Consider the following 18,610-nt stretch of genomic DNA (forward strand, 5'->3'; position numbering starts at 1 on the left):
GAAGGCTGGAATCCCGATACCAGATATTCGGAGCATTTTCTGCAAGAGGCAAAACTGCTCCACTGGAATGGAAGACACAAACCCTGGGACTTCCCCAGCGTGCACAACGACCTGTGGGAAAGCTGGTTTGTTCCTGACCCTGCGGGGATATTTCAGCTTAGTCACCACAGTAGCTGATGCAACTTGACGTTTTAGATATTTTCTGTGTAAAAATGTGGACTTGTCCATTTGTAGCCTACTAGAACATCATTCTTTATGAACAGTATCTTTGATACACTTATTGTGGTAAAATATTCATATATTAATATGAATGTCATCATAAGTTATGATCCACAATATAAAAAAAACTGTGTACAAATAATACTTGGATCATACAGGTTATCGATTTACTTCCTTAGGTATAAGTGGTAATTTTGGAAATCAAGATTATGTGAGTAAAATATATTGCTGGAAACTCATCTGCGTTTCAGCAATTTGCTTAACTCATTGACAGTTTGCATCTAAAAATTTTTTAAATTTCTAAATGTATTTTTCACAAGACATTGTCAATCTTGTCTTCTGTATTACATTTAAAACCTGAATGTTTGAAAAAATAAAAGTCATAGATTTTTAATAATTTTCATTAATATAGAGGGTCCTACACGTGAAGTATAATAGACAGCAGACTGATCTCAGGTGTAAAGGGGGAAAGAATAACAGTAAATCTTATGACAGAAAAGCCTGCAACTTAAAAGTAATCATTCTTAATATTTTTTTATTGTAAAAACCATCAGACTTTCAAATGAATTTTAAAACTTTCAAAATTACTCAATGAAAAAGTCTCATATTGTCACAGATAGGATATATTAACATGTACTACTCATCTGTCATATTTAATGAAAAACACCATTATTTGTTTTATGCTTGGAAAATCCTCAGACCCATTCTCTACTGAGTGTCCATCATAATTTAAAGGGTATTTTCTCCACTTAAATAAAAAAAAATCCATTGTAAGGCTACAAATTATTATATACCAAAGCAATACCTAGTTACATGCTTTACATAGTCCCATGAAAAAATAATTCAGTTGTTCCTAATCCCTGATGTAAGGCTCTTCAAAGCACCTGCACAAAACATCCGTGTAAACAGGAGTACAGTACATGATTTAAATAACATGAATGACTTTTACACAGCTTGACCTAAAGGAAAAATAAATCCATCATAGCCACAGCTAAAAAGCATCTTAAGATTCACAATAAGGATTTTTCTTATTATAAAAAGAATAGGCCATATAACATCTTAGAAAAAAAACACACTTGATAAATATTTTCATGTTGAAAAGCATGCTCCTTGGGTATAAGTTATCGGGAGTAAATGCAAATGGCATTTCCAAGTACCCAGCTTTATATCCACCAGGCCTAGTAGTCTGGACTATTTGTAGCACCATAGAAAATGCATTAGAAAATCACAAAGGTACATTACTTCAAACCAGCCTCGCCATGAGATTCACTCAGTCCACAGTAACAAACAGCAATGATGCAGAGAAAGAATTTTTAAAATGATTGGCTTATTAGATTTACCTAGCAAGAAACATTGTTTATATTAGTACATTTCATGTACATAAAGCACCAGTTTAAATAAGATTATCAAACACCTCCAGCATCTTGGTTGCTCAGCCTGAAAGTTCTTTTCTCATCACTTTCCATGTTACATCTTTAAAAGCCAAGGAGGATAAAATTCGAACAATGATTTTGAGAAATTCAGTTCCTTCCCTATCAAATGTATATCTCTCAAGTAAAACACAGATGAAGTAAAATTTAAAAGGTCAGCTACATTCTCTGGAACCTACCATTCCAGCAGAATAGTTTCTGCCTGCTAGAAGATTAACACAGGGGGTGAGGAGGGCCCAAGTCAGGGCTCAATGCCCTGTCAGGTAAGGCCAGGTTAGCCTTGCTGCTGCAAGACCACACTCCATATTTGCACTACTAAGCAACGCTCACAAATGTTCACCACTGGTAAAGCAAAGAGTTCTGAGTATGACTATGACTCAGGGAGCCCAGCAAACTCCACTAAAAACTACCAAATGAGACTCTGCTGAAGCTTAACTTCACATATGAAAATCAACACATTTGCCTCTTTACCGGTGGTAATTCTTATTGTTAGCATGCCCTTCTTAGGCATAAAAGGAATAATGGTGCATCTGAGTTTATGCACAGTTAAAAATCAAGTATAAAAATTCAGACTGTAGCATTTCAAAATTAGATTAAAAGTGACTCCCTAAAGAAAACCAATTTCTTCAGAAATGAAAAACAGTTTATAAAATGCTGGAATGACGGTTAATTCAAATACAAAAACTCATATACAAAAACCCTACTTTTTTCCTTCCAAACTACATAGATTCATACAGTTGATTCTACCACACAACTGTACTATGATTATATCACCAGAGTAAAACACTAATAAAATACTTCAGTCAGCAAACTGAAGGCCAGTTCTTGATAATTGCATTAAAACTGAGGCATCTGAGTAGAGCTGAGAAACACTGTTCTTAAGCGTGGTTTCCTTCCTGCTGTCCTTGCGTCCCACAGTGATTATTAAAGGAAGGAATCTGGTCTGCAAATGACTGGCTCATCCACTGCCCATTCGGAATGTCACTGAAAGTTGATTCTCCACTGTCAGCTGCTGGGGAAGAAAAGAATGTTAGTTTATTTTCCTTAAAAGCTTCAGATGATCGTATTAGGAAATTTTAACTGTCCAGTGAAGGAAAACTGTTATTAAAATAATTAAGCAAACTTCTTGAACACAATTATAAGTTTCTGTTCTATCTTTAGATGTAGAACTAATAAATACTCATTTGTTATTTAAAGAGGGAAATGCAACTAGGATGGCTTATTAGAATCAGTGACTTAAAAAAATGAGCTGTAAAAGTTTGTGTAAACATTAAATAACCATCAGATTTTCTCTATAAGTCACTTAATACATTTTTATATTACCATTCCCATTCTTCAATAATCTACTCTTAAATTTTTATTTTGCCCAATCCTGACAAAACCAAGTCTTTGAAAGGAACAAACACAGGGAGGGGAACATACTCAGCCCATTTGAAGAGAAACTGCAAGGTTCACTATTGCACAGATTTTCACTATAAACACCACCATACGCTGCTTCATAACCCGGATCATATTTTTCTTCCTTAACAGCCATCTTCTTTGCATCCTCTGTGAGGAGAGTAAAAGGGAATTAAAACTGATTTTGTACAACAATTTAAAAATAGCTTTATTCAGAAATCATGATGAAGCAATCTTTTTCTTGAATGTTCATGTATACCGAGATACACCTTTTGCTATACTCTCTCAAACTCTTTGTAATATATACCAAATTACCTCGTAAGAACTATAAAAGCCTATAAGATTTAACTGTAGGTGGGCTACTATGCTTCTCATATTGTCAATATCTGCAGGAGCGCCTAGAGTAGATAGAAGACCTTGGGAAAGGAATATTTCAACACCCTAGGACCCATTATAAGACCACTCTGCCTGCAAATATAATTTTCTCCTGCTTTTAAATCCACGACATACCTTCTTTAACATATATATACATGAAATGAACACAAGGATTGATAATGGTGACACACCTTGGGCAAGCTGCAGGTCAAATGTATATTGCACCTCTTGAACATCTGTGTTTCGTTCAATGCCTTTCAACTGATCTCTTAAGTCTTTCAGCTTAATGTAGTAATGAACTTTGTCTTGGGCTCGAGGAAACTGAGCGCACCTTGCACTGGATGACGGCATAACATAGCAGAGCTAGAATCGTAAAATTTTGTAGTTATAGGAATCTTATAATTCTTTTGAATCCATTCATATTGAGATTAGAAAATTTCTTGGAGTTAATAACTTGATACTTGCCATGTATTGATATATGCAAAACCAATAAAAGTAGATATTTGCATTGAAAATTGCAATACCTACTTATTACAAAGTCGATAAATCAAAAACAATGAGACTCCACCCCCACAATGTTCACCTATCAATTGTCTTTTCTTCTTAATAATAAATATATGGTTCATAATTCTAAAGGCAGAAAAGGCATTTAAGTTTACAATGAAAAGTTTTGCCTCCTGATTCTCTACGTGGTTCTCTTCCCCAAGGGCAATCAAAGTTGCTAGTTCCAGAAGTGTTCCATAAATATAAAATCAAATGTGTCTGAAATGTGTATTCCCCCTCCCTGCTTCAAAAACACACACAAATGGTAACATGCTCTATTCTCTGTCCTGTACCTTGCTTTGGAGAAAATTCTCTATCGGATATCTTTATCAGAGTAAAAAGAACTTTTTTTCTGTGTAGTACTTTTCATATATATTTAACCAGAGCCCAACTGTGGGCATTTAGGTTGTTTCTAATCTTTTAATACTGTAAGCTATAGTGAAAACCCCTTGTACATATTTGATTTAGAATATGTGTGAGCATATCTATTAGATAAATTCCTAGAAATGGAATGGCTAGGGAGAAAGACTTTTACATTTATCATTTTGGATGATGGCAACAAACAGTCCTTCACAGAACATAACAAAATACATAACTATGTACCTCTTTTATGTATAAAAGAGGAAGGCTACTAGATTATAGAGTTTTCAGTTGCAATTTCTACAATTTTTAAATTGGCCTCCATACCATGTATTACAGAAAAAAATATTACTTATTTTGTTTTGTTTATGAAGCATCTAGAAAATACTGATTCACAAAGATATGTACGTGCAAATGCTACCAGGTTCATAACAGCACATTTTCTAATCTCAAGATATTCAATTAAAATGATTCAGAAATTTGAAAAAGATTTTTTTGTTTCAAAGATGAACCACTAACATTATCAATAACTGTGAATATTTTATGATAAGAATAAATTTTAAAAGATAATTTTACTCACAGCTCATTATTAGAGCTTAAATGACCTATCATGATATGATTCAAATTCACTTATTATTGTACTACTATGATCACATATTTAAGAAATGTACCTGACTGAGCCTCATCTGGCATTGAAGGGGCAATAATTCAGTATTCTATAGGAAGTAGCAAACTCATTTGTACAATTTTACCCGAGTAGATGAGGGTAGGCCTCAATTTAAAGAAAGATCAGTGCTACAACCTACTTTACCAACTGCGTATTCATACGAAATTAAAAACAGAAGAAATTTAAAAATGGGAAGTTCAAATGTACGTAGGTGGCAGAAACTTTATTCTGAGGTCTCCACAAACACCTGTCAGCACAGCAGCTTCTCCATCACTTGAAATGCTATCTATAACACATGGGTCTGTGCATGTGTGTTGTTTTTTAAAAAGCTGTAAACAAAACTTAAAACTATATTTAAGAAACAAAATTTGAACTAAATGTCTGCAGAAGCTCTGCAGAAACGATAAAATTTGAATACTACTGAGTTATTTCGTGAACCTTTACGTGTAAGACAATAGCACCAAGTGCCAGTCAGGCTGGCTGGATATGTCTGCAATGGGACTGTACTAGTACGTGACTCTAAAATGAAAGGGGACCGATATATATAAACAAGGGAATCAGCAGTTTCACTAATCAAGACGTCTATATTTACATATTTGTTTCACAACTGAATAAGGGCTAACCCACTTGAGTTTGATTAAGACTATGCCATTAAATACATTGTGAATGTAGTGAGCCAACTCCTCTCAGTATTTTAGCCATTAAGATATTTATCTGATAAATGTTTCTTGTTCTAACAAAACTATAACAGTATCTGAATTAATTTGCAACTATTAGTTCAAGTTGATAGATATTATTTAATAAAATACAGTGTGGTCTTTTTTTCATGGCATAATTACAGTGGATATGACAAATAAAAAGGGAAAACTAGCTAGAAAAAAGATTCATATTTAGGTGATTTACACTTGTAATTTTAAGGACTTACAGTTTCTGTGTCTGGAATCTTATGGGGTTGAAGTCCAAATTCTAAGTTCTTAACCTTTACTCCAAAAACTTCTTTACTAAAAATTTCATAAATACCTAAAATGAAATACAAACATATTTACATTGCCCATAATGTTATTAAAGAAAAAAGATGAAATTTAAAAGAAAATCTTACATTTTCCATTAAACACTGCTATTCGTGGCTGATATTTCTGTAATTTCTGCACTAGAATACGTCCTCCTTCACGAAATTCTTTACTAAAATTGAATTAAAAAGTAGTCAAAATATAAGTTTGGCGATATTTATAATATGGTTAAATTCAGATAGCTTTCACCAAAAGATCAATTCATATACTCCTTGTTAAGCTCAACTTGAACTAGATACATATGGTATTCCTAGAGTCCATGAGGCACCAGAATGGTCAAGGTTCCAACCAATAAGTGTCACATAATTACCTGGAAAGATCCTTGCTACCCGGTGTCGTCCTTTCCACCATATTGGTAAATCCAATACCATATTTTCCTGGTAACGTGTGATCATCCATATGGTTCAGCTGGACCTCACTCAGTCCTGACATAAAGAGACACTTCCCTGTGAAAAAGAGGGTTCAGTTTATTTCTGTAGAATGTCAAAGGTTTTTGCCCTATGGATTCATGTGGCAGTCTACAGTCTATTCTCAAAAAAAAAAAAAAAGATTATAAAATAGGTCAAATACCATATCAAGAAGGTACTACATTACTATGATAAGCCCTTTGCATGGATTATCTCATTTAATCATAATTATCTTAGGAGATATAACTATTATTATCACCTTTACGCAGTGGGTTAAGGTAAATGCCTGTCAAGAATACACAGCTAGTTAGTGTAGGAAACTCTGAAATGGTCTGTTTTCTTTTCTTATAATTGGTGATACCACCACCTGCCCCTGGAATACCTCAAACAAATAAATAGACATCAACGGATTCAACATTCAAACACTCTGACTGTGGAGAAAATGAAAGGTTCAAACTTCGTAAGAAAACTTAAAAAAAAATAGAGACAATATGTTATTAGTTCCAAAAACACATACTATCATTTACCCTAAGTGTTTTTAATGTTACTTAGATAACCAGCTTGTATCTCCTGAAGGCCTTCTGCATGCCTAGTCCTATTAGGCAGTGTTAGGTAAGGTGACTTACATATACAGGACAATAAAACAGCAGTTATACTTGGTTTTAAAGCTCACTCTACAAGGATGAGGGTCTTTAATACTATTTTCTGTTAGATACAAAGTACCTGTAGAGCATCTCTCTAATCACAGTATTTCTTAACTACTGTGACTTGACTGCCACTGATCAAGGCATTTCATCTTTCCTAAGAAACATGATCAGTAGAAATTTGGAAAGGTCGATATTCTGTCTATATTTGTACAACATATTGTTACTATGTCTGTAGATAAAAAAAAAAATCTTTAAAAAAAAAGAAAGTAAAACTCATTTGAAATAATTCAAACAAGAGAAAGTATTCCTCTCCATGGCTCTCATAAACCGAAACGTTAACAGTGACATATCATTTCAAACCTTTGACTTTTGTGCACACACATGGAAAACGCATATGGTTATTTATACACGTATAAAATCTCTCTTATTAAAAACACAATTTGGTTTAAGAAAAAAACCAGTAAACTATTAACAAAGATAATCTAGTTTAAAAGTAAAATAATAAAAAAAAGTAACCACTTACAAAAATGGTTTCCAGGTCCAGGGTAATGGTGCCCTTTGTAAGCAGCCATCAGTCCCGGGTTTATGCCGATCTACGAAAAATGTTTATATGTTTTAGTCCTGAAAAGTAGGCTTTAAGCCTTGGGGTTTCCGTGGAGCAGTGGTGGGCAAAACTAAATTTATTAAAGTAAAAATTCAATCCGACATCACAAGCAATATTGTTTACCAATTGCCTACTCTTGATCTAAACAAAGTATTCCATTCTGAGGAAACAAGTTGCCTGTAAATTAAAAGTGTTGCTGTTGTTTTTAAACACCAGTTTCGCCTCTTCATATCCCCTGGCCCCCAGCCCCACACAACTGGGATGGAAAGAGCGAGGTCCTGCAGCGACCAGCCAACCCGAGCCCAGGGCCAGTCACAAGTCTGCTTCTCAACTCTCCAAAAGCAGCTTACTCTGCATCATCTACAGGTGTTTGTATGCTGATGTTTCTTAAAATTATGGATAAAAACCAAAGTTCAAAATCAGTGTTGTCACTTATGGAGAACTCACAGGTGTCATGTAATCTACATGATTCACATGGATTATTTTATTTAACTGCAACCCTATGAGGGAGGCACTGTTATCACCCATTTCACCAGTGACAGTTAAGGGTCACATCCTTATCTATGGTCACATCCATGTGGCAGGACTGGAAACCAGGCAGCCCAGTCTGGAGCCCACCCTCTTAAACACTCTCATATAAAACCATCTCATGAAGGTGACACCATTTAAATACCAAAAGGACTGTTAGAAAAGGTTCTTTTCAGCAAAATTATTTGCAAGGAAAGCTAATGAATCCACCAATGCTATTTATAAAACCAAAGGAGGACAAAAATCCTTACAATCACGATGTCCAGATTGAAGGTCAAAATGTCTGGGAGAGTCTTGGTCAAAAGTTCAGCTTCTGAAACGCCATTAAAACGGTCAACTTTCCTTTTCACTTTAAACGTGTCTGTAATTTTTTCTTGCTTTTCTTTTGATTTGGTGGACTTGGCAGATTTTTTGGCCTCAGCAGATTTTTTGGCCTCAGCAGGTTTCTTGGGTTCCACTGGTTTTTTTGGTGCTGTTGTTCTGGGTTTTCGCTTCCTTCCTTTTGGAGTCTCTGAAACACAATGATTTCCAGGATGCAGATGCAGAAAACTGTAATTATAAACTTTAGGCAGCTTTCTCAGAAAAGTCACCCAATCAACATCCTTTTTATCTACTTCCCAACATCAGTCTTCTCTGCAATATCTTCCCCTTGTTTCACATTAGAACATAGTTCATGTGGCCTCATCCTTCACCTTCCTTTTTCCACTGGCTGTTCTTGGGATGAAATGTCCATAATAACCAATGACTGATTTTCCACACAATCCTACCTGGCATCTTGGCCTCCCCACGGATGCAAAACATCTACACACTATGTATAAGAATTCTAAATGTAAATACATAAATAGTTAAGTAAATGAATGAAAGAATAAAGAGAAAGACAAGGAGAAAGGGAAACATCTGAACTCAATTTCCCCCAAATTTCTAGCAGGAGACAAAACCTCAGACGGCTATTCTATTCTACACACAGTCGAAGAGGTGAATTTAGAGATGCGGAGGATTAAATCTCTAGCTGGCAAGATTTTTTCGAAAGGCAAGACGAGGGATCTGAAATCAGGACCTAAAGTAGAGTTTCTCCATCTCGGTACTGACATTTTAGGCTGAATAATTTTTGGTTGTGGGGGCCTGTCTTGTACGTTATAGAATATTTAACATTCTATATTTAACAGCAACCTTGGCGTCTGCCTACTAGATGCCAGCAGTATCCTGTCAGTCATGATGATCAAAGGTGTCTCCAGACAACACAAATGTCCCTTGGGGGGAAAAATCGCCCCTGGCCAAGAACCACTGACCTAACATATCCAACAGGAAGCCTTGGTTTTCTCACCCTGTTCTTCAACACCTCTCATAATCTCTCAGGCTCCTGCATTTCCCCAACCCGGCTTCCCGTCCTTCCCTTTTTCTGCCTCACATTGCTGTAGCCACTCCCTATGCCGAAGGGTCCACATCCATTGGCTTGTAGCTGGGGAAGCCCTGGTGCTGCCTGCCCAGAACAAGAGCCAAGGGCAGAGGTAGCTCCAATGCAGCGGAGTCAGAAGTGTTCCTGGAATCATAAACTGGAACCGTGAACACGTTTCTCCTACGATATTGCTACACTGGAAAAAATCATTACCTTCTCTCCACCCTCCCAACCTCCAAACTTATTCTAATTCTCTGTCTTGGTGAATAGTTATCTCCTTCATCCTAATTACCTAGGAGTTTCTTCCAGATTCCTCTTTCTCCCTTGTTCCCCACATGAAATCCATTTACCATGGCCAAGTAATGCCACCTTCTGAGTAGTTCCTAATTCTGTCCTTCTCCACCCCTTCAGGTCCTCATTCCGTCCCTGGATTATTGTCTCTAATCCACTCTTTGCCTCCAAGTTCTGCTTGCTCTCTACCATCCAATCTATCCTCTGTAATACGTCCAGGCTGATATTTTAAAATACTATTATATTTAAGTCATCCTCTGCTTACACTCTTTTAACAGCTCTCTATTCACTATTGCTTTCAGGACAGGATATATACTCTTTAGGTTAAACACTATTTCTTTGCTATACTCCAGACTCTAATGACAGGGAATCACCATGTCATGCTTCTTTGTGTCTGTGCTTTGGCACATGCTGCTCCCTCGGCCTGGAATTTTCCCCATCTCATTCTTCATGAGGATAAAGTCTCCTCACCTTTGAGTTTTAGAGGTCTGAAAAGCTGCTTCTGAGCCTCAATCCGAGCTGGGTGCCAACCCCGTGAGCTCTCCCAGCATCCTATGCCCTCTTCATTGCTTTGTGTGTTGAGGCAAAATGTGTGTTGACTTATCATTTTCCCTTACTAGATTATGAGACATTTCATGGCAGGATCCACATTCTTTTATTCCCCCCAAATCTATTGCAGTACCTGGAACATACTAAGTACTTAAAAAGTGGATTCAAATTTTTAACACTAAAATCAAGCTAAAATTTATCATTAAACCCTTTCTTAAATAAACTGGCTGATCCAAGAGCTAATTTTCTGTCCTGTCCCAGTGAAAACTACCTTGGACAGGTTCCTGAGCAGGAGCTGGGTCTGGAACTTCTGCTGACCTTTGCTGTTCATTCGTAACTTCCATATCAGGGGCTTCGGCCATCATGTGTTGAAATGGCAATGAATAAAAAGCTTGAGCTTGCTGCAGTGAACAGCTGAAAGAATATAAGACATGAGGATAAAATTACCCAAATGTAAGTTTAATGACTAGCTAAAAAAAATCTTCAGTATCCAAATATTTTGAAACCAGACTGTAGTGTTTATTTTGAGTTGAAAATAGGTGAAAAGAGAGGAGGAAGATCTAGGCTCATATGTACACATTCACCCCACCTTTGCTGAGTGCCTACTAACCAAACATTAATTAACTCTCACATGGTTTAATGACAAGATGTGTGATCAATAAAACTTACCAGTCCTGTCAAGTCAGCCTGTATTTTCTCTGAAATGGGAACTTTCTAGTACAGAAACTTGAAAGGCCACCAAACAGGGTTAAAATGTCCACAAAAGCAATCTGTGTTCCTACCCTCAGTATGCACTCCTCTTGTCACAAAGATCCCCTCTACTCTAACTGCCCCGGCAGCCTAACTCCCCTTCTCAGCTTTACCGAGATAAAACTGACATATAATGTATAAGTTTAAGGTGTATGATGTGTTGATTCGATACACTTACCTACTGCAAAGTGACTGCAACCACAGCTTTAAGCTTACACTCCATCAAGTCACATAATTACCATTTCTTTTTTATGGTAAAAACATTTATGATCTACTCTCTTAGCAACTTCCAAGTATGTAATACAGTGTTATTAGCTATAGTCACCATGTCACCATGTAGTCACCCTTCCTCCAATTTAAAGTTCTCTGTTGGTTTATTTGCCTGTTTATTTATTTTTTCATTGGCTCTGTTTCTTAATTGTTGCTGGGTTTTTGCTTTTTGGCACTGAGGACTAGAAATGGATATTTTGTAAATGTCTACAAATCTACAGGAAAATCCACTCTAAACCTCTATTCTGAACATTATTTGAACTCTGTTCAAAATATTCTGAGTATTTTGTTCATTGTAGGGGACTTAGGCCTTCCCAGAAAACAATTTCCAAAAAATATTTCTGATGACCACAAATGACTCTCTCAAGCGGCTGCAAGAGCACAAAGTTATGGAAGTAAACACATTTTACGAAACTCAAATAATACCACTAAACAGGTAATAGGGGAAAAAAACACTAAGAAATAAAGTAGACAAGTGCCATTGACCATTTGAAGAGAAAAGTCCTATTTTCTGTGGCAAGATGCTCTACTCACTAGTTTTCTTTCTCTATGAATGTGGAGGAAGGCCGGGAGCTCGGAAAGTAGAGATTAAAAAGGCAAACTAGCAGCAAGCACACTTTAAATGGGTCAACTTTATAGCAAGTAAATCAGACCTTAATAAAATTGTTTTTTAAAAAGGCAAACTAAAGCATTCCCTTGGAAAAGGGTAAATGGCTGACACAGGTACAGGGTAACAGACTGTCTATGGTGGTTGGGCTGGATGTTAGATTCTCAAAGAAAAACAGGGGCCCAATCTCGTTTACACAACGGACAAACCACTCAGAGGCATTTTTACTTCAAGCAATCTTTAAGAGTAAGTTGATTTTAAAAAGGTTACAAATTAGTGGGAAAATATTAAACTGGATCTTAAGAATTTTATTTCCTTAAATATATTGTTCTCAAATTATATTAAAAAATGATATGACTCAATAAAAATTAATGAGAAAATATGATGCAGCTCCTAAAAATTAAATGTATTAATATTCTGTAAAAGCACAGAAAATGTTTAATGCATATTTTATTTATTTATTTATTATTATTTATGGCTACATCACCTGGTCTTCCTAGGTGGTCTCCCATCCAAGTACTAACCAGGCCCGACCCTGCCAGACGGGATGGGGCTTGTTCAGAGTGGCATGGCCGTAGACCATGGACCGTGGCTTCACTGGGGTGTGAACCGAGGACCTTCTGTGTGTAAAGCAGATGTGCTAACCGCTATACTATGGAACCACGTTCGTTTAATGTATATTTTAAAGTGGGGAAAAAAATACAAAATAGTATTGTAAACTAAGGCTACATATAGGGAAAATATGTAGACAAGAAGTTAAAATGTAAAAATGAAGAGAAGTGAAGTGCTTAAACAGTAGCCAGTATAACGTAAAATGTCCTTTTTTCACACTTTTCTTTAATACTACTCATAGCTCTTTTCAATAAATTGTCAAAATGTTGGTTGCTCAATATTTCTGATTTAAATATTCTAATGAGAAGTTGGATAAGGCTAGGTTACATTGTGAGATCGTGTGCAGTTACTATCTGGAAATGCTAATAAAACAAACTGTGACTTTTGGTTGTGGCCAGTGGCAGTTTTACCGAGACAATAACAGCCTCTTTCAGCTGTAATATATGAGTAAAGATGTGTGGTCACAATAAATGAGTGGCCAAAAGAATGCATGAGGTCTGTTCTTAGTCTGGTCACACTGTCAGGAAGGCAACCTACCACTCTGAGTTTCACAGATGCGTCCCATTTTGAGCACTTCACAAAAATCCAAACTTAAAATACATAAATTAGGGAGCCGCCCTTCATATTACAAAAAGGTTCTGAACTTTAAAAAAATAAATTTATAAAATGTGGCTCCCTTAGCATATTTAGGGGTCATTCAGCATCTTTAGAAATTCTGAGGCTCAGAAAGTGAAAATTAGTATTTTCAAAATCAGTTGATGGAAATGAAGATTAAAAAAAAAAAAAAAACCTGGAGTTTATTTTAGAGATACATATCAATTTTGAAAGGAATCTAGAAATGTATCTATAATACTGATGTTTCCCTTAATCTTCTAAAAATGATCTCTGGCACTTTTTGGTGAATTAAATAAGAACAGAAATTAAAAAAAAAATGAAGCTATGGAAAATAGAATGTGTAAGTTCTGTGCAAATATATGCTCTTTGAACCTTAACTTTAGCCTGATCATCATAACAGCTTCTTAATAGCCAGAACAAAAGGAAAGAAAGTGGATTACAACACTCTTAATTACTTGGCAGAAGAAAGCATTACCTCTGTACAAAAGCATTCATGAACTTGAAGGCTGGGAAGTTAAAGAGTTCTGGATAATATAATTTTCTTTTATCTCATAATAGTTATATTTGTAATCAGCATAATCTCTTTCAACTTTACTGTGACAATATTTCTTAAATACATTTGTTGTATTTATACATGGTAAAAGTCACTTCATAATTCAGAATTCTGCAATGTTTATGAACAATAATTGTCTAAGAAACAGCAACAAAAGAGCACTTAGTCAAGTCGTTCATCCTTTTAGGACCTGTGGTCCCTTACCATGAAAATGAGGGGTGAGATTTGGTGATACAGGGAGAATGTGTAGGAAATCGAACCAAATCTGTCCAGACTCTGGATGCGCCCCAAAGAGTTTTTATTTTCTAAAACACCCTGATATCAAACTTGTAAGTATGAATGATTTTATTTCCCCTAGTTCGCTTTTTTCCCTATCATTTATGTTTGTTCCCACAACTGTTCTGTACTACCTCTTTTCCCTGCTGTTAACCCTTCCTTCTCTCCTACCCTCCATAGCTTCCTCTCCCTTTCTCTTGAGTAACAGTGCTCAGAGGATTGGTTTTTATAACTGTCTGAATTTGATGAACTGTGTATTTTCTGATAGCCTTTTCCAAAACATACACACATGGGTGTACACACGTGCACGCACACAACTGAGGAGTCCAGTTAATTCAGATTTTGCTGTATTTTAAAAACTAACTCTGTAAGGTTTTTTTTCTAAAATGAACAAGTCCAACTTTTCTAATCTACAGTTATTTTCCACTATTTTAAAGATTTAAGTTGCTCTTTCTAAATATATTTGTCTTATTCCATTCAGGCTGCTATAACACAATACCATAGACTAGGTGGCTAATGAACAACAAATAATTTATTTCTCACAGTTTTGGAGGTTGGAAAGTCCATGTTCAAGGTGCCAGCAGAGTTAGTGTCTGGTGAGGGCCCACTTCCGGGTTCACAGAGGGCCACCTTCTTGCTGTACTTCACATGGCAGAAGGGGTGAGAGGTCTCTGTGGGACCTCTTTTATAAGAACACTAATGCCACTTTATAGGGCTCTGCCCTCATGACCTAATCACTTCCCAAAGGCCCCTAACCTCCAAATACAATCATATTGAGGGGTAGGTTTCTACATATGAATTCTGGAAGGATATATTCAGTCTATAGGAACATTTTATTATTTTCATTTAAACCAGCACATACAACACTGAATACTTACAAAAGTAACAATCGATGCTAAATAATCCAAAAGCTCAACTAAAAAGGACTAGTTATATAAACTATGATGGAATATCACCGTAACTATTTAAAAAACTACATTCAATATTGCTAAGTAGAGTGTGTGTATTCACCATGCAGTACTGGGTACTTCCTGTGCACTATCTACTAGAAACTGTCAACACAAAGATTCAGAATGAGCCAGAGTCCCCAGTTCATTTAACTACTCTTTGTACAGTATGATTCCAAAGTTCCTCACGATTTGGTCATTTTGGGGGGCTCAGAAGCAAAGAAAATAAAAATACTTCAGATATAGCCTCATCATCCTGAAACTGAGCAGGGCTATCAAGTTTCTCATTATGGAGACACAGTACAGAACCCATTCCATTATTGTTACTGGCACCCACATCATATTGTTGATTCATTCTGAGTTCGCCATCTCTGAAAACTGCCCTTTTATCATCTTTCTCTCATCTCACACTTGTATGATTAATTTTCCCGTACGTAAGTACAGGATGGTGCCTCTTTTTGTAAAAGATGATTCACCATTCCAGCCAGTTCAGTTGATCTAGATTCTGATTCCAACTATCAATTCCACAAACCCCTCCCAGAGTTAGGTCACTGACACATTTCATTAGCACCTGAAAGTTGTTAAACTTATGAAGAGAGCAAAGTTAAGGTAGAACTAAATGGCACATCAGTATAGCCCTCTTTCCAGCCTGCCCTTGACTCAGCGGTAAACCAGTTTTTATTTCATGTAATTAGACTGCCATCAGTCCATCTTCATCTTGCCCACAAAAAAAAAAGAGGTATGGCACAGTTAAGGAGGCAGGCTTTTGAAGCCACACTGCCTGGGTTCAAATTTCAGATCTGCCATTTACTAGCTCTGTAGGCAAGTTCTTTATGTCCCAGCTTCCACACCTGTAAAATGGGCATAGTTGCACCTAATTTATTGGTTATGAGGGTTAAATTAGTTAACACATGTAAAACACTTAAAATAGTGATATACGGTAAATTTGCTGTAACAATAATAAAGACAGCAGGATGACTGAATATTTTAAGTACCTCATCATCCTTCTGATGCTGTCTAATCTAGTATTATTGTCTAAAAGGGAATGAACCTAGCTTGGTTGGTCTTGCTTTTTTCTGAATTTATACTACAGTATAGTGGTCACTAGTTTCTTTTAAATATGCTTAATAACCACTGAGAAGTAAATATTTTGTTTAGGATCAAAGTAAATAAATTAGAGGATAGATTCTATCTTTGGAAGAAATAGGGACTCACATGTTTATTTTCAGGCTTCAGGCCCCTCTGTTATTGTCCATAAGTTCTTAAAGACTGCTATAATCTGGCCTCTCACTTAAAATCCAAAGCCAGGAAATACAATTTCTGTTACAGCAGCTAAAAGTTCTTTGAACTGCCCTCATTGACCTTGAGCTTTAAACCTCTTACATTCATTTTGCATTTCCAGTCTACAATCATTTTCCTTAACATATGAGACGCAAAATCAAAATCAGAACTAAGTGCTTATGTCTTCTGTCATTGTTAACACCATGCCAGTAAAGCAGGCAGAAAACTCAAATCTTTCTTTTCTTTCTTGTTGTCCATCCCAAACTAAAAAATGTTCTTCTTGGTCTCTTTAACATTTCTGGAATGTCTGATCTCATCTGAGGGTTAATATTTCATGTCTATATTCTCAGTGGTCTGTGTCACAATATTCCAGTCCACACTCTTCTAGTCATATCTGATTTGGCATTCTACTGCCATCTCTGGTAAGTGTCCTTTTCGTGCCTGATCTCATTAGAAACATACTGATCCTCTTCTTTTTTTTCCTCTAAGTGCTGGTTATGACTCTTGAACTATCTTTTCTCTTTTAAAGGTTCTATAGCCATAGAATTTTTCTTTGAACTTTTTGAAATTAATCTTCCAAAATAAAAAACAAATTCATTACCACCCACCCAGCATTCCATTCCATTCCTTGATTAGCACAAAGTAAGGGTGACAGAGAACCACTTTCTCAGGATCACCTGGGGCCTGTCACTTCAGAATCCCTAAGAATAAACTCCTCACAGTATTAACACAGAATTCTCCATATTTTTTGTGGTTAAAGTTTTGCAAGTCAGAATAAAAAATGGCCTATAACCTAATGGATGAAGTGAAAGCAAAATATAAGACAGTTTTGAGTTAAACACTGTAATTGAGACCTATTACTTTGCTGTATAAGACACCTACATGGTCTCATAACATGTAATTCATTTGATGGTAAGTTGTACCCAGGTTCCAATTCTGATCTGAAGTAAAATTACAAAGGTGAGAGTGATTTCCACAGTTCTGGTGAATTCTTTTATTTGTAAAGTCTTTTGGGAAAAATGTGGAGTACTTTATTTCAGGATTTGATCCACAAAGTCAGGATAAAGTCCCCACTTTTCTACATGTATCTCCTAAACTGACTATTCTGGTTACGTAACTCCTAAAAAACACCCCATTCACAGGATATCAGAACTAGATTCCGGAGATACCCTTTTACAGACATGAACAGGCCCAGAGTACTTGCCTAAGTTCAGGGCCCATTAGCCAGAGAGGATAATTCTTTGTAGATCTAATGGCATTTTATCCCAATATAAGTCATCACTTTTTGAAAAACACACTGTTACCATATATAACTCTTTAGTTTTTCATTTGGTTTTCTGCCAGTTCAAATTTCAAAATTTCTTTTACAAAACATTCTCTCCACGCATCTAACAGTCTCCAAAGGGCATATTGAATGTAGATTCTGAAGTTCGTCTCCAAGACCACTTGAAGACATTTTTGGATGCCTTCTTGGGAGTGTTATCCATAGTCTCTAGTATGGCAATGTTATCTATCTTGCGGCCCGTGACATCGCTGTTGGGGGAGGGAAGCCACAGTAAATCTATTAATTCTAAAGAGAAAAACTCCTGGAGGTATACGTGTTACGATATCTCTAGAACTCTTTGCTTAATGAAGGGTGAAGAATAATGTAAGCAACAATGGCAACCAGAAATATCAATACAAACCTGCTGGTTGCGTACTAACACATTTCAAAGACGGCTAAATGCCGGAAAGGAAGGAAGAGAGTGGTCCAGGTGCCGGAGTCATCGCATCACCTGTCCGGGTGAGGAGTGGCCAGAGAAGGCCGGCATTGCGCACGCGCAGCCCCGGCCTTTGTACTGTGCCCGCGGCACTTAAAGACCCCTACGTGCGTGCATGCGTGCGTGCGTGAGTGCGCCCGCCGGGCCTGCCGCAAGGGGCGCGAAGGGCGCGGGGGCAGCGGCGGCACCGGCGGCACCCCGCCCGGGCCTTACCTGTCCACGTTCTCCGCTTCCATTCCCTGGTGCCGCTCGCGCGAACGGCTACTCCTGTCAGACAAACGAGCGACTGGTCGCTGTAGTACGGCGTATGTACAGCGGTATGACAATAACCAAAGGCTTGGACACGAATGCTGGAAGAACTGGGACAGCCGCTAACGCTCAAGCTCCTCCCACAAGCTTCTAGTTCCCCCTCCCCCCAGCGCAAACCCACTTTTGCGCGGTGCTTCCGTTTACTC

General features: G+C 37.0%; 2 protein-coding genes across 13 annotated transcripts in view; one reads left to right on the top strand and one right to left on the bottom strand.

The window, feature by feature from the left end:
- The window catches only part of GLT8D2 (glycosyltransferase 8 domain containing 2), a 35,293-nt gene extending 34,300 nt beyond the window's left edge, over positions 1 to 993 (top strand). For all 11 annotated transcript variants that reach the window (XM_025048745.1, XM_025048742.1, XM_025048743.1 and 8 more), the window contains one exon: positions 5 to 993. In XM_025048745.1, the coding sequence (XP_024904513.1) occupies positions 5 to 177 (173 nt within the window). In that variant the 3' untranslated portion in view covers positions 178 to 993. The remainder of the gene's footprint in view (positions 1 to 4) is intronic.
- TDG (thymine DNA glycosylase) lies at positions 735 to 18,603 on the bottom strand. 2 transcript variants are annotated; one of them, XM_015591537.2, is made up of 10 exons: positions 18,369 to 18,603; positions 10,756 to 10,898; positions 8,500 to 8,759; positions 7,640 to 7,709; positions 6,373 to 6,508; positions 6,092 to 6,174; positions 5,918 to 6,012; positions 3,614 to 3,785; positions 3,072 to 3,197; positions 735 to 2,661 (listed from the first exon to the last, which is right to left on the bottom strand). In XM_015591537.2, exons 1-10 carry the CDS (start codon positions 18,389 to 18,391, stop codon positions 2,528 to 2,530), a joined length of 1,242 nt encoding a protein of 413 aa, XP_015447023.1. In that variant the 5' UTR covers positions 18,392 to 18,603; the 3' UTR covers positions 735 to 2,527. The 2 variants fall into 2 exon arrangements, with proteins under 2 accessions (XP_015447023.1, XP_006914594.1); XM_006914532.3 differs by having other exon boundaries at positions 735 to 2,658; positions 18,369 to 18,391.
- Between the last annotated feature and the right edge of the window lie 7 nt (positions 18,604 to 18,610).

The sequence above is a fragment of the Pteropus alecto genome, unplaced genomic scaffold (assembly GCF_000325575.1).
Source record: "Pteropus alecto unplaced genomic scaffold, ASM32557v1 scaffold94, whole genome shotgun sequence".
In the NCBI taxonomy this organism is placed as follows: domain Eukaryota; kingdom Metazoa; phylum Chordata; class Mammalia; order Chiroptera; family Pteropodidae; genus Pteropus; species Pteropus alecto.